Source organism: Bos javanicus, chromosome 15, assembly GCF_032452875.1.
Source record: "Bos javanicus breed banteng chromosome 15, ARS-OSU_banteng_1.0, whole genome shotgun sequence".
Lineage (NCBI taxonomy): Eukaryota > Metazoa > Chordata > Mammalia > Artiodactyla > Bovidae > Bos > Bos javanicus.
This window is the reverse complement of record NC_083882.1, coordinates 6719549-6736127: the sequence shown is the minus strand read 5'-3', so window position 1 is coordinate 6736127 and position 16579 is coordinate 6719549. Positions and strand designations below refer to the sequence as shown.

Here is a 16579-nt window from a genome sequence, read left to right as displayed (position 1 = left end):
CTTTACAACAAATGTTAAAGGGACTTAGTCAAGAAATACAAGAGAAGAAAAAGATCTACAAAATCAACCCCAAACAATTAAGAAAATGGCAATAGGAACATATCTATCAATAATTAATTTAAACATAAATGGATTAAATGCTCCAACCAAAAAACACAGACTGGCTGAATGGATACAAAAACAAGACCCATATATGTGCTGTCTACAAGAGACCCACTTCAGATCTAAAGACACATATAGACTGAAAGTGAGAAGATGGAAAAATATATTCCATGCAAATGGGAAGCAAAAGAAAGCTGGAGCAGCAATCCTCATATCAGACAAAATAGACCTTAAAATAAAGAAGATTACAAGAGATAAGGAAGGACACTACATGATGATCAAGGGATCAATCCAAGAGGAAGACATAACAATTGTATACATCTATGCCCCCAACATAGGAACACTTCAATACATAAGGCAGACATGAACAGACATAAAAGGAGAAATTGACAGTAACACAATAATAGTAGACTTTAACACCCCACTCACACCAATGGACAGATCATCAAAACAGAAAATTAATAAGGAAACAAGTCTTAAATGATACATTAGATGAGGCGGATCTCATTGATATCTTCAGGACATTCCCTCCAAATGCAGAAGAGTACATCGTCTTCTCAAGTGCACATTCTCCAGGATAGACCACATCTTGGGTCACAAATCAAGCCTCAGTAAATTTAAGAAAACTGAAATCATATCAAGCATCTTCTCTGACCACAACGCTAAGAGACTCGATATCAATTACAAGAAAAAAACTAAGAAACACAAACACATGGAGATTAAACAATACGTTTCTAAATAACCAACAGGTACTGAAGAAATAAAAAGGGAAATCAAGAAATTTCTAGAAACAAATGACAATGAAAACACGACAACTCAAAACCTATGGGACGCAGCAAAAGCAGTTCTAAGAGGAAAGTTTATAGCAATACAATCCTACCTCAAGAAACAAGAGAAACACTGAATATACAACCTAACTTTACACCTGAAACAACCGGAAAAAGAAGAACAGCAACAACAACAACAACAAAAATTATCAGAAGGAAAGAAATCATAAAGATCCGAGCAGAAATAAATGAAAAACAAACAATAGTAAAGATTAATAAAACTAAACGCTGGTTCTTTGAGAAAATAAAATGACAAACGTCTAGTCAGACTCATCAAGAAAAAAAAAGAATCAAATCAACAAAATTAGAAATGAAAAAGGAGAGGTTGCAACAGACAGTGCAGAAATACAAAGGATTATAAGAGAATATTATGAACAACTATATGGCAATAAAATGGGTAACCTGGAAGAAATGGGCAGATTCTTAGAAAAGTTCAATCTTCCAAGAATTAACCAGGAAGAAATAGAAATTATGAACAACCCAAATACTGAAATTGAATCTGTGATCAAAAATCTCAAGCCCAGGAGCAGATGTCTTCACAGGAGAATTTCATCAAACATTTAGAGAAGAGCTAATGCCTATTCTTCTAAAACTCTTGCATAAAGTTACAGAGGAAGGAACACTTCCAAACTCATTCTGCAAGGCCACCATCACTCTGATACCAAAGCCAGACAAAGGCAACACAAAAAAGAAAGCTACAGGCCAATACCACTGATAAACATAGATGCAAAAATCCTCAACAAAATTTTAGCAAACAGAATTCAGCAACTCATCAAAAACTCATACACCATGATCAAGTTGGGTTTATTCCAGGGATGCAAAGATTCTTCAATATATGGAAATCAGTCAATGTGATTACACAATATTAACAAATTGAAATATAAAAACCATATGATAATCTCAATAGATGCAGAAAAAGCCTTTGACAAAATTCAGCACCCACTTATGATTAAAACTCTTCAACAAATGAGCATAGAAGGAACCTACCTCAACATAGTAAAGGCTGTACATGAAAAGTTTACAGCAAACATTATTCTCAATGGTGAAAAACTGAAAGCATTCCCCCTAAGATCAGAAACAAGACAAGGGTGTCCACTTTCACCACTATTATTCAAAATATTTCTGGAAGTCCTAGCTACAGCAATCAGAGAAGAAAAAGAAATAAAAGGAATCCAGATTGGAAAAGAAGTAAAGCTCTCACTGTTTGCAGATGACATGAAACTGTACATAGAAAACCCTAAAGATAGTATCAAAAAATTACTAGAGCTAATCAGTGAATTTAGCAAAGTTGCAAGATACAAAATCAATACACAGATATCACTTGCATTTCTATATACTAACGATGAAAAATCAGAAAGAGAAATTAAGGAATCAATCCCATTCACCATTGCAACAAAAACAATTAAAGATCTAGGAATAAACTTATCTAAGGAGATAAAAGAACTGTACACAGAAAGTTATAAGACACTAATGAAAGAAATCAAAGATGACAGAAACAGATGGAGAGATATTCCATGTTCCTGGGTAGGAAGAATCAATATTGTGAAAATGACTATACTACCAAACACAATCTACAGATTCAATGCAAACCCTATCAAATTATCAATGGTATTTTTCACAGAACCAGGACAAAAAAAATTCACAATTCATATGGAAACACAAAAGATCCCGAATAGCCAAATTAGTCTTAAGAAAGAAGAATCAACCTTCCTAACTTCAGAGTATACTACAAAGCTACAGTCATCAAGACAGTATGGTACTGGCACAAAAACATACATCTAGACCAAAGGAATGAGATAGAAAGCCCAAAAATAAACCCATGCACCTATGGGTACCTTATTTTTTACAAAGGAGGCAAGAATATACAATGGGGCAAAGAGAGCCTCTTCAATAAATGGTGCTGAGAAAACTGGACAGCTCCGTGTAAAAAAATGAAATTAGAACACTTCCTAACACCATACACAAAGACAAACTTAAAATGGATTAAAGACCTAAATGTAAGAAACTATAAAACTCTTAGAGAAAAACATAGGCAGAACACTGGATAACATAAATCAAAGCAGATCCTCTGTGACCCACCTCTTAGAGTAACAGAAATAAAAACAAAAGTAAACAAGTGGGACCTGATTAAACTTAAAAGCTTTTGCACAGCAAACTATAAGCAAGGTGAAAAACCCTCAGAATGGGATAAAATAATATCAAATGAAACAACTGACAAAGGATTAATTTCCAAAGTATACAAGCAGCTCATAAAACTCAATACCAGAAGAAAAAAAAAACAACCCAATCAAAAAGTGAGAAAAAGACCTAAACAGACATTTCTCTGAAGAAGACATACAGATGGCTAACAAACACATGAAAAGATGCTCAACATCGCTCATTATTAGAGAATTGCAAATCAAAACTACAATGAGATATCACCTCACACCAGTCAGAATGGCCATCATCAAAAAGTCTACAAACAATAAATGCTGGAGAGGATGTGGAGAAAAGGGAACACTTTCGCACTGTTGGTGGGAATGTAAACTGATACAGCCACTATGGAAGACGGTATGGAGATTCCTTAAAAAACTAGGAATAAAACCACCATATGACCTACCAATCCCACTCCTAGGCATATACCCTTAGGAAACCAAAATTGAAAAAGACACGTGTGCCGCATTGTTCATTGCAGCACTATTTACAATAACTAGAACATAGAAGCAACCTAGATGTCCATTGACAGATGAATGCATAAAGAAATGGTACATATACACAACAGAATATTACTCAGCCATAAAAAGGAACACATTTGAGCCAGTTCTGATGAGCTTATTATACAGAGTGAAGTAAGTCAGAAAGTAAAAGATAAATATTGTACTCTAATGCATATATTCAGAACCTAGAAAAAGGGCACTGAAGAATTTATTTACAGGGCAGCAGTGGAGAAGGCAATGGCAACCCACTCCAGTACTCTTGCCTGGAAAATCCCATGGACGGAGGAGCCTGGTGGGCTGCAGTCCATGGGGTTGTGAAGAGTCAGACACGACTGAGCGACTTCACTTTTACTTTTCACTTTCATGCATTGGAGAAGGAAATGGCAACCCACTCCAGTGTTCTTGCCTGGAGAATCCCAGGGACGGGGGAGCCTGGTGGGCTGCCGTCTATGGGGTCGCACAGAGTCGGACATGACTGAAGCAACTTAGCACCAGCAGCAGCAGCAGTGGAGAAACAGACAGAGAGAATAGACTAATGGACATGGAGAGAGAGGAAGAGAGGGTGAGATGTAAGAAAAGAATAACATGGAAACATATTACCATATGTAAAATAGATAGCCAACGGGAATTTGCTGTATGGCTCAGGAAACTCAAACAGGGGCTCTGTATCAACCTAGAGGGGTAGACTGGGGAGGGAGATGGGAGGAAGGTTCAAAAGGGAGGGGATATATGTGTACCTATGGCTGACTCATGTTGAGGTTTGAGAGAAAACAACAAAATTCTGTAAAGCAATTACCCTTCAATTAAAAATAATTTTTTAAAAGAAATATGTAGGTAACTTTTTGTTTCTAAGAACAAAACCTTGTTAGTTTAAGTCAGAATGGCAATGTCTGTGTTCCTACAAATGTCGGTGCTTTTAGAGAAAACTACATTGTGTGTGTGTTTATAAGTATATAAATAGATAGATAAATTTTTACATGTATCAGATTTTCTCAGTTTCATGTATTTTTTCTTTTTCAATTAAAAGAAATCTTTCAGTGAATAACTAAATATGACTAGTAAGAGAGCATGGCAGTGTCATGTTGTACTGCCTTATCTAATGCACTGAGAAGGGTGTGTCATTTCTGTGGCACTCCTCCCAAAACTCTACAAACTCAATAATCTGGAGAAAAACATCACACAAACTCAGACAAATTAAGGACATTCTACAAAACGCTTGATCAGTACTTTCCAAAAGTGCCAAGATTGTGAAATGAAAGGAAAGGCTGACGAACTGTCCCAGATTAGAAGAGACTAAAAGACAGAACGAATGTAACATGAAGTCTTGGGTGGGACTCAGAAACAGAACAAGGACATTACTGGGGGGGGGGGGGGGGGGAAATGGTGAAATCCTAATGAAATCTGTAGTTCAGTCAATAGTAGTGTACAAATGTTTGTTTCTAAGTTTTGATAACTCCACCATGGTTATATGAGATGTTAACATTAGGGAAAGCTGAGTAATGGGTATTTAGGAACTCTCTGTACTGTCATGGCCACTCTTTTGCAAATCTAAAATTATCTCAAAATTAAAAGGCTAAAATGTTTTAAATTCTTAAAATGTTTTAACATTTTTGTTGTACCATATGAAAATGAAAGTCGCTCAGTGGTGTCCAATTCTTTGCGACCCCATGGACTGCATAGGCCAAAATACTGGAGTGGGAAGCCTACCCCTTCTACAGCGAATCTTCCCAACCCAGGAATCAAACCGGGGTCTCCTGCATTGCAGGCGGATTCTTCACCAACTGAGCTATCATTTTTGGCTCAGAACAAATGGCACTATGGTTATATAAAACATTAAAACATATAATTTTAAGCTTAAAAATATATTAAGCTTAAACTATTAACAAATGGCACTATAGTTATATAAAACATTAAAACATATAATTTTAAGCTTAAAAATATATTAAGTACTTATGTATGTAACTTGCCTAGTGGCTCAGGGATAAAGAATCTGCCTGCAGTGCAGCAGACCCAGGTGATGCAGGTTCGATCCCTGGGTCGGGAAATGGCAACCACTCCAGTATTCTTGTCTGGGAAATCCCATAGAGAGAGGAGCCCAGCGGACTGCAATCCATAAAATGGCAAACAGTTGGACACAACTGAGCACACACACACACTCACATACTTATGTATTAATATATATGTCATTTTGATATGATTATACAGAGCAACGTTCCTACCCACAGGAGTTGATAATTTAGACAGTCTGTCTGAAAACCATATTCCAAGCCAACATCAGTGATGCTGAAGAAGAGAAAGCTCACTCTTGCCAAAGCAGTAGAGGAGCCTCAAGAATGCTTAATAGCAAGGCTGTATGCCTCACTGCATTCGCAGGGGCAGCAAAGGTAAGAGCTCTCTGGGTGGGAAAACACTGGAAGAGACTTTCTGAGGCCCACAAAGTCTGACTATAGCACCCACAGCAGGGCCTTCACTTCATCTCCGCCAAGGTTCTCGTGCTTGCAAGCCCCCATTAGCTTATGTTTTATCAGAATGGGGAAATAAACTTCTTACTGCCATAGCAGTGGAATGAGGGGTGGTGGGAATCCATTAAGCACTGGTTATTTGAAAAAGAAGAAAGAAAAACTCGCAAAGAAAAAATGATTTTATCTTGCACTGAAGATCTTCATCTTATAATAAGAGCTAATGCTAAAGCTGAAACTCCAGTACTTAGGCCACCTCATGCGAAGATTTGACTCATTGGAAAAGACCCTGATGCTGGGAGGGACTGGGGGCAGGAGGAGAAGGGGACGACAGAGGATGAGATGGCTGGATGGCATCACTGACTCGATGGACGTGAGTCTGAGTAAACTCTGGGAGTTGGTGATGGACAGGAAGGTGTGGTGTGCTGCAATTCATGGGGTTGCAAAGAGTCGGACACAACTGAGCGACTGAACTGAACTGAATGTCTACTGAAAGCTCACAATATGCCAAATCTTGTGTAAAGCTCTTTACATGCAGACCTTTGTCTAATCCTCCTAGCAACCCCACTGAGGGAAGAACTGCTGTGTCCGTATTTCAAATGAAGGAACTGAGGTGAAGTGAGGTTGAGAAACATGCCCAAGTTCACAAAGCTAGAAAAAAAAGACATATCCAGGACTCACACAAAAGTCCATTTGACTTTAGACTTCATTTATCGCTTGTAATATACAACCAGGTCTCTCTACAGAGCAGAATTTCCCAGATGATATGAGTATGGGCAGAGGAACCTGGAGGGCTCCATGAGGTTGCAAAGAGTTGGACACGACTGAGCAACTAACACACACTAACATACATTAACACACTTGAGTATGGGCATACCTACAAAATTGTAAGCAAGCTAAAACTATGTTTTAATCTTTTTGCAAACTTCTAAAGTGAACATATAACAAAAACTTTTATAAACAGGTACAAATACCACTTGGATGGAGAACTGTTTAATTTGCCATATGAGGACTTGGAACATGTTGAAACTTGACTCTGATTCCTTCAGCTTTTGTAGATCACAATGGAATGTACTAGGCACCCTGTCTTCTTAATACTGCTAGCCAAATGACAAACATAACCACTTCGCCTACTTGGCTAGTCTAAGAAAGGGATGGAAGAACAAAGATTATTCAGTCTCAGCTGTGTGTTGCTAAAGTGAAGATCATCCCCCAGGGTGTCATGGGGAAATATTAGGGAAACCTAAATTTTCCTCCAAAATTCTTTTCCCTTCCCTTCCCTTGTTTGACAAAGCCTAACTCTCCCTCACCATCAGTAAGTCAAAAAAGCCTCTCTGGTTTGCTATGGAAATTGGATAGATGCTTTTTAGTGGCATGGTTAGAAGGAGAGGATGGAAGAACTAATGGAGAGATCATGAGGAAATTATCTCCTCACAGCATCTGTTCATAGCACTTTTCTTTGCTCGTTTATTAAATGTGCATTTTAAGCACTGACTATGTCACAGACACAACTAGAGAAATGAAAATGAACAACACATCTTTTGCCTTCCAGTAGTTCAGTTTCCTGGGGAAAAGAGGTCACCAGGTCTAAGAGGATTACAGTTGAGTGAGTGAAATGGAGAAAACACATGCTTGCACTTAACTTTGCCTGAGAAAGTCAAGATATTGGAGGTTGAGGTATAAGTTAGGGTTCAACAGGCAGAGAGAAGCACAGTATTTCAGGAAGAGGGAACAGCATGTGCAAGATGATTAGGAGGAGTTGAGCACGACCACAGGTCAGGTTGCAAGCTGTGGAGTGGCAGTGTATGAGGCTAGAAAGGCGGACAGGAGCCAAACCAAAGAGCGTAACTGTCTCGTCCTCTTACTAAATTATAGAACATGTCTTATTCACCAGTTTATCCCTATCTCAGTGTATGCCATGTGGTAGGTTCTCACATAGCAGTAATAGTCCAACACAAAATTACGTGTAATTTTATGTCTCTCAATCAGTTGTAAAACTAGATCCACTGTATTGTCAGATTTTTTTTTAACTAATGTAGTATACTGCCCTCTAGTGGTTAGGAAACAATAGGCTTTCTATCACAATGAATGCCAGTAGTTTCACCCGGATTTGCTCTGCTGCTGCTGCTAAGTCGCTTCAGTTGTGTCCGACTCTGTGAGACCCCATAGACGGCAGCCCAGCAGGCTCCCCGTCCCTGGGATTCTCCAGGCAAGAACACTGGAGTGGGTTGCCATTTCCTTCTCCAATGCATGAAAGTGAAAAGTGAAAGTGAAGTTGCTTAGTTGTGTCTGACTCCTAGCGACCCCATGGACTGCAGCCCACCAGGCTCCTCCGTCCATGGGATCCTCCTTTCATGCCTTAGCTATTGAAAACAATGCTGCAATGAACATGGGGGTTTGGACATCTTTTTGAGATAGTGATTTCATTTCCTTCAGATAAATACCCAGAAATAGAATCGCCTGATTATGTGGTAGTACTTTTTATTTTTTGAGGAATTTGAAAATTGCTTGGAAGTTAACTGAATTTATTGTGGTAATCACTTTGCAATGAATATATTATTTGGTACACATAAGAGTAATACAATGTAACACATCAATTGTTTTGTTGCTCATTTGTGGCCAACTCTATGCAACACTATGGACTAGCCCGCCAGGCTCCTCTCTCCAAGGGATTTCCCAGGCAAGAATACTGGAGTGAGTTGCCATTTCCTTCTCCAGGGGATCTTCCCAATCCAGGGATCAAAGCCATGTCTCCTGCGTTGCAAGCGGATTCTTTACCACTGAGCCACCAAGGGAAGACCCATCAATCATATCTCACTTCAAAAACAAAGCTATGCTAGTTACAACCAATAAGATACATTCACTCACTGATATCTTGCCACCCAGTTTGAAAATCAGTGCAAACGAAGCAACCGACAAAGGATTAATCTCCTAATTATATAAACAGCTCATACAGCTCAATATCAGAAAAACAGTCCAAAAATGGGCAGAAGACATAGACATATCTTCAAAGAAGACAGACAAATGGCAAATGAACACATGAAAAATGAAAAGACATTCAACATTGCTCATTATTAGAGAAATGCAAATCAAAACTACAATGAGGTATCACCTCACCCCAGTCAGAATGGCCATCATCAAAATGTCTACAAATAATCAATGCCGAGCAGACGTGCAGGAAAGGAAACCCCTCCTACACTGTTGGTGGGAATATAAATTGGTGCGGCCACTGTGGAGAACAGTACAGGGATTGTTTTAAAAGCTAGGAATAGAACTACCATATAACCCAGCAATCCCACTACTGGGCATATACCCTGCTGCTGCTAAGTTGCTTCAGTCATGTCCGACTCTGTGCAGCCCACCAGGCTCCCTCGTCCCTGGGATTCTCCAGGCAAGAACACTGGAGTGGGTTGCCATTTCCTTCTCCAAAACCCTGAGTAAACCACAATTCAAAAAGATACATACCCCAATGTTCATTGCAGCACTATTTACAATAGCCAGGACAAGGAAGCAACCTAGATGTCCACTGACAGATGAATGGATAAAGAAAGAAGATGTGGTATATATATACAATGGAATATTACCCAGCCATAAAAAATAATGAATTTGAGTCAGTTCTAGTGAGATAGTTAAACCTACAGCCTGTTTTACAGTGAAATAAATCAGAAATTACAGAAAAATATTGTATATTAATGCATACACATGGAGTCTAGAAAAATAGTACTAATGAACCTATTTCAGGGAAGGAATGGAGATGCAAATGTAAAGAATGGACTTGTGGACACAGGAGGGGAAAGAGAAGGTAGGAGAATTGACATCCACACACTACCACGTGTAAAATAGATGGCTAGTGGGAAGCTGCTGTATAACACAGGGAGCCCAGCCCTCACGTCTGTAATATCCTGGAAGGAAGGGATGAGGGGAAGGGAGACTCAAGAGGGAGGGGACATATAATCATTATTGCTGATTAGCGCTAGTATACAGGCAAAAACCAACACACCATTGTGAAGCAATTATCCTCCACCCAAATAAATTTTAAAAAAGAAAATCAGTGGTCTCTGACAATATTCATTTCATTTTAATATATTGTTTTATATATTTGGTGTTCCCTGGTGGCTCAGACAGCACAGTATCTACCCACAATGTGGGAGACCCAGGTTCAATCCCTGCATGGGGAAGATAAGATCCCCTGGAGAAGGGAATGGTTACCCACTCCAGTACCCTTGCCTGGAGAATCCCATGGACAAAGGAGCCTGGTGGGCTACAGTTGATGGGAACTCAAAAAGTCAGAAATGACTAAGCAACTAACACTTTTATTTTCACTTTACATATTTATATATATATATATATCATAGACTATGATTAATGATATAATTCACTCTGAATGTAGATATGATCTACCTTCTTCTCCAAATAGTAAGTTGGTTAACTCAATAATACAAATAATATAAATAAAAGTCTCCAAGCATGCTAAATCACTTAAGTTGTGTCTGACTCTTTGTGATCCTATGGACTGTAGCCTTCCAGACTCTGTCCATGGGATTCTCCAGGCAAGAATACTGGAGTGGGTTGCCATTTCTTACTCCATACACTAATACTAATAGAAAGCTAAACCAGGTAAATATATTACGTTTTTTAATTTATATACATTTCACATGCATTATCTCAAAGTGTCTATGAAAAGCCTCTCCACTTTTACTCTTCAGAGTTAAAGACTAAATTTCCTCAAGAATAGCAATTCTAATATATGTAACAAAGTTTATTGTTACCAAAAAAATGTAATAAAACACCCTAGGTGACAATAGGAAAATTGTAAATTACATGCATTCTTCTGATGACCATTACACAACCATAAAGATCATGTTTGTAAAGAATACTTAATGAAACAGAGAAAAAACAATGATTCATTGCTATGTGAGAAAAGAGGGAGCTATACTTAAACAGTGTCTTAACTATGAGAGGAAACCCACGTGGAGAAATGAAAGCAGGAAATGTATGCAACAAAGCATTAGCAGTAGTGGTTTCTCAGCAGTATATTTTTCACACTATCTACCTTGTGCATTTATTGCTTTTTTTTAATCAGGTAAGTCAAAAAATTAACAGCAAATGAGAACGTCTTTGACAAAAATGTACACATGAAAAACTAAAGAATTCCCCTGAAGGCCTGCCTTTCCAAATTTCCTATGAAACTGAATTACAGCTCCTGTGACAGTTTTCCCATATTGGAGGTTGAGTTTGCTTGTCACAAAAGCACCTTCCAGGTTAAACAGGAAGTTTCCTGTACCTTCAGAATCAGAAGATGAGTAACCATAAATTTGCTTTTATTCTGCTTTATTGACTATGCCAAAGCCTTTGACTGTGTGGATCACAATAAACTGTGGAAAATTCTGAAAGAGATGGGAATACCAGAACACCTGATCTGCCTCTTGAGAAATTTGTATGCAGGTCAGGAAGCAACAGTTAGAACTGGACGTGGAACAACAGACTGGTTCCAAATAGGAAAAGGAGTTCGTCAAGGCTGTATATTGTCATCCTGTTTATTTAACTTATATGCAGAGTACATCATGAGAAACGCTGGACTGGAAGAAACACAAGCTGGAATCAAGATTGCCGGGAGAAATATCAATAACCTCAGATATGCAGATGACACCACCCTTATGGCAGAAAGTGAAGAGGAACTAAAAAGCCTCTTAATGAAAGTGAAAGTGGAGAGTGAAAAAGTTGGCTTAAAGCTCAACATTCAGAAAATGAAGATCCAGTCCCACCACTTCATAGGAAATAGATGGGGAAACAGTGGAAACGGTGTCAGACTTTATTTTTCTGGGCTCCAAAATCACTACAGATGGTGACTGCAGCCATGAAATTAAAAGACGCTTACTCCTTGGAAGGAAAGTTATGACCAACCTAGATAGCATATTCAAAAGCAGAGACATTACTTTGCCAACAAAGGTCTGTCTAGTCAAGGCTATGGTTTTTCCTGTGGTCATGTATGGATGTGAAAGTTGGACTGTGAAGAAGGCTGAGCGCTGAAGAATTGACACTTTTGAACTGTGGCGTTGGAGAAGACTCTTAAGAGTCCCTTGGATGGCAAGGAGATCCAACCAGTCCATTCTGAAGGAGATCAGCCCTGGGATTTCTTTGGAAGGAATGGTGCTAAAGCTGAAACTCCAGTACTTTGGCCACCTCATGCGAAGAGTTGACTCATTGGAAAAGACTCTGATGCTGGGAGGGATTGGGGGCAAGAGGAGAAGGGGACAACAGAGGATGAGATGGCTGGATGGCATCACTGACTCGATGGATGTGAGTCTGAGTGAACTCTGGGAGTTGGTGATGGACAGGGAGGCCTGGCGTGCTGCGATTCATGGGGTCACAAAGAGTCGGACACGACTGAGCGACTGATCTGATCTGATCTGATCTGATATATGAATATCAATGAAAATACATTCCCCAAGAAATTCCTTGGAAAGGTTACATCAGAATGACTTTTATTCTGTGGTTTGCACTTTTGAAAACAAAGTATGTAAAAAGTGAAAGTGTTAGTCATTCAGTCGTGTTCAACTCTATGCAGCCCGCCAGGTTCCTCTGTCCATGAAATTCTCCAGGCAAGAATACTGGATAGTCATTCCCTTTTCCAGGGGGTCTTCCTGACCCAGAAATTGAATATGGATCTCCTGCACTGCAGGCAGATTCTTTACCTCCAGGGAAGCCTCAAACAAAGTATAGTAAAACACTATTAGTATTGCACTACAGAGTGCACACTAGGTAGGCAAAAATACAATATTACCATTCATATTTGGAGGAAACAGAGTAAGTTTACACTGCAACACAGAGAAGCAGTATATAACCCAGACTTGGGCTGTGAAGGTACGTGTCCTGGAGAAGGTGACTGAGACCTGAAGGGTGGGTTAGACAAGCAAAGACTGAGAAGAAAAAAGGGGTAATTTCAAACTTAAGAAACAGCCTATGTCAAACTCTGCCCACTTTCTTTTTTTTTTTGGTTGCCACAGCCATGTGGGATCTTAGTTCTCTAACCAGGGATCAAACCCACACCCCCTGCACTGGAAGTGTGGAGTCTTAACCACTGGACCACCAGGGAAGTCTCTTCCCAATTTACCTTTGTTTCATAATTCTCTGAATCAGAACACTGAGAGAGCTTCTCAGCAAGAACAATTGAACCCTATGCTCCTTCTTGAACCCAACTTAAATGACAATTAAGGAATAAAAAAGAGAGACCAGAGGAGACAGCATCAGACCTTTGAAGGTCAGAAAGCAGAGGTCAAGTGGGAACTGACTTGGATGACGGGGGAAAGCTAAACCCTGTGCTGCAGTCAGAGAAGCCTGAGAGCCAGCCGTCTCTCCTGCAAACCACAGAAGAGGCTTGGGCTAGCCGAGGCAAGGGGAGGCTGACAGAGGAGGAGTGGAAAGCCTGTTTAAAAAACAGCTGGACCCCACATCCAGTTCCACACACCATACAGGTAGGCATGGCCTCTTCTTTTACCAACCCAGGAAAACATAACAAACCTAAGAATAAAAGAAAATTCTTCAGTCTTCTAAAGGGCCTTGAACATCTCTGTGACTCTTAAATGCTGAGAAACCCCCTTCAGGCCAGGGTGGTATTTGCCCAGCTGGTGGGAATGTCTGCAGCTCAACTGAGTCATTCTCCAGGCACTGACCTCAGGCCAAGAGGCTCCCCACACAGGGTCACACCCAGTCCCTGAGGGCAGTCTTCAGCCAGTAATTGGTAGATAAGGGGTATAAAGGCCAGGCCCCCTTGCCTGAAGGTAGGACAACTCTGAAAGGCATGACTACACACCATCAAGAAACAGAAAATATAACGTTTTTTGAAGAAAAGATACCATTTACATCAGGGACAAAAATTTAAATTATCAATGTTGAATCTTTAAAAAGATATGCAAGACTTTTCTGGGAAAAATTTATACATATAATATCAAAAGACATTTTAAAAGAAATAAATGAAAGTATATACCATATCATTGGATTTGAAGATGCACCGTCACACAGAGTTCTTCCCATTGATCTTAACTATTGAATGCAATTCCAGCTAAAACATGAAAACTTAACAAACTAATCTAAAAATGTATGTGAGTGAGGAAATGAATGAGAATAGCCCAGATAATATAAGGAGAAAAACACGGATGTATTTGCTTTACAAATAACAAGACTTAATAGAAAGTCCTTACAAAATAAAATCATGTGGTAGTAGCACAGATATACTTATAAAATCAATCAATGGAACAGATTAGAGAATCACAAAATAAACACATACAAACAAAGAAACTTGATTTATGACAGAGCAGTGGGGGAGGATGGAAGTGACCCTCAGGGGCGTGCACTGCTCAGATCTCCCTTTGTGAATAAAAGCAACGAAGCCTGTTGTCCATGGTCATACAAATGGGTTAAGATGAAACACAGCAACAGTGCACCTGAAGGGGAATTCAGGATTGGAAAAGCAGGATGAAAGTTCTGTGTTTTTGGATATTTGGGCCCCTAGATAGTTAAGATGCATACCTAAGGGAGAATTTCAATGACCCCAGAATCTTGAATCTTCTTACAATAGAAAAGCACTAGTCATTAAATTGAGACATCTGTTATTTTTTGGAGCTTCCCAAGTGGCTCAGTGGTAAAGAATTCTCCTGTCAATGCAGGAGACGCAGGAAACATGGATTCAACCCCTGGGTTGGGAAGATCCTTTGAAGAAGGGAATGGCAGCCCACTCCAGTATTCTTGCCTGGGAAATCACATGGCAAGAATTTGATTGCCCACCGGGAGGAGCCTGGTGGGCTACAGTCCCTAGGGTCAGAAAGAGTCAAACACGACTTAGCAACTGAACGCACGTGGGCGTGCGTACACGCGCTCGCGCGTGCACACACACACACACACGTGACTACAATATTTCCCAGCCAGAAAGTTCATATATATACTAACTAGCTCCTCCCCTGCCTCTTAGAGCAGTCTGTCCTGAGAAGGCTATTTTCCAAGCTATAGTCCTCAGTAAGGTTCCTGAATAAAACTTGACTCACAGCTTTCACGTCATTTGTTTTTCTTTAGATAGACACCTTTGACCCCAGGAGGATATTGGCTGACAGCCTCCATGTGTTGTACCTGCAGGATCCAGCACCACATTCACAGCCTAGGCCTCTCACCGTGACTGATAGTGAGTGGACTTGAGGAGGACCATTCTGGCCAGCGGGGACTCCTCACAGCTGACTCACCAGCCTGGTCAATACTCTCTGAGCTGCTGCTTCCTTCCTGCTCTCCTTTTTCAGTTGTCAGACCCATGTCATAATGTCAAAAGTTTCCTAGCTAACACCTGCTCTTGTTCACTTTATCCTTCACAGGTGTTTCCTCCTAATAAAACCTTGTACATCTCCACTCCATCACGGTATCTGCTTTTCAGAAGAACTGAACTGAACAGTTGGTACTAGCAAATGGTCTGAGAAGGCAGCCTCTAGGGCAGAGAGTGGATTGCTCACTGGCCGGCAAGGAAAACCCCAACCTCAGTGGGATGTGGGCCACAAATCGTCCCTGGCACAAGGTGGTGTCTCAGCTGCTGACTATTTCACAGATGATGGCCTGAGGAAACATACCCAGCGCAGAAAATCAAGCTTACCTATGCAATGAATGAGGCCTTTAAAAGACACAAGAGAGCCAGCGCCTGTAAAGACACGGGCTAGTCTTTACAAGTGAATGGAAGTCCTTCAGAGGGATAACTAGAAACTGAAGGCAGTTAATGAGAAGTTCAAGGCTAAGTATGAGAGCCAGCGTGTGCTTGTGGTGGTACTTCTTACAAAGCCATCCTTATCTCCCTGCAGTGGCAGAGAACACAGCTCAGGAGCAATCACGGGACTTTGCAGATTTACAACTGGGAGCCACAGAGATGATTAAACACTCTGTTACACTAAGGTCCGAGCCCTGAAACGTGGGATGGGGACATCTAGGTGGATGTACCCCAGTATTGAGGCTCAACACACCCCCAATTCTGTGCTCACTGTCCTACCACCAGCCCCAAACTACAGAGAGGAGCCAGCACTGAAGTTCTTGGTGATGCTGGTACCTCTCTCACCAGATGCTGCTTTGCAGACCCTCAGGTCCAGCACTTCCCAGCTGTATTGTGTTGGGATGTAATAACAGTTATCTGCCTAGCAGCCAGGAGAGGAAACGGGGACAACTCTGAGGGCTATTCATTGGGCTGTGGTAGAAAAGCCTCAGTAGGGGCTTACTGTTGTAGGAGAAATGAGGCAAAAAAGGATGATCGTGTCCCAAGTCTTAGGTGAGCCCCTCCATCAGGCCACCAAGTCAGGGTCCTTGGCTTTGAACAGCAAAGAACTCAAGAGCGAGCCTTAAGGAAGTAAAAGCAGTTTTATTCAGGGAGATACGCATTCAAAGACAGAGCATGGGCCATCTCGAAAGCCAGACTTGCACTCTGGGCACGCAGTCAGGGTCTTGGAAAGTGAGAGTGGCCCTGAGGTGTGGG

General features: G+C 40.5%; 1 protein-coding gene across 1 annotated transcript in view; it reads left to right on the top strand.

Annotated features, from left to right (window-relative positions):
- Positions 1 to 15477, top strand: part of CEP126 (centrosomal protein 126) — a 138681-nt gene extending 123204 nt beyond the window's left edge. The window contains exon 10 of the mRNA XM_061440127.1: positions 15154 to 15477. Coding sequence (XP_061296111.1) covers positions 15154 to 15167 — 14 coding nt within the window. The 3' untranslated portion in view covers positions 15168 to 15477. The remainder of the gene's footprint in view (positions 1 to 15153) is intronic.
- Positions 15478 to 16579: the final 1102 nt, after the last annotated feature.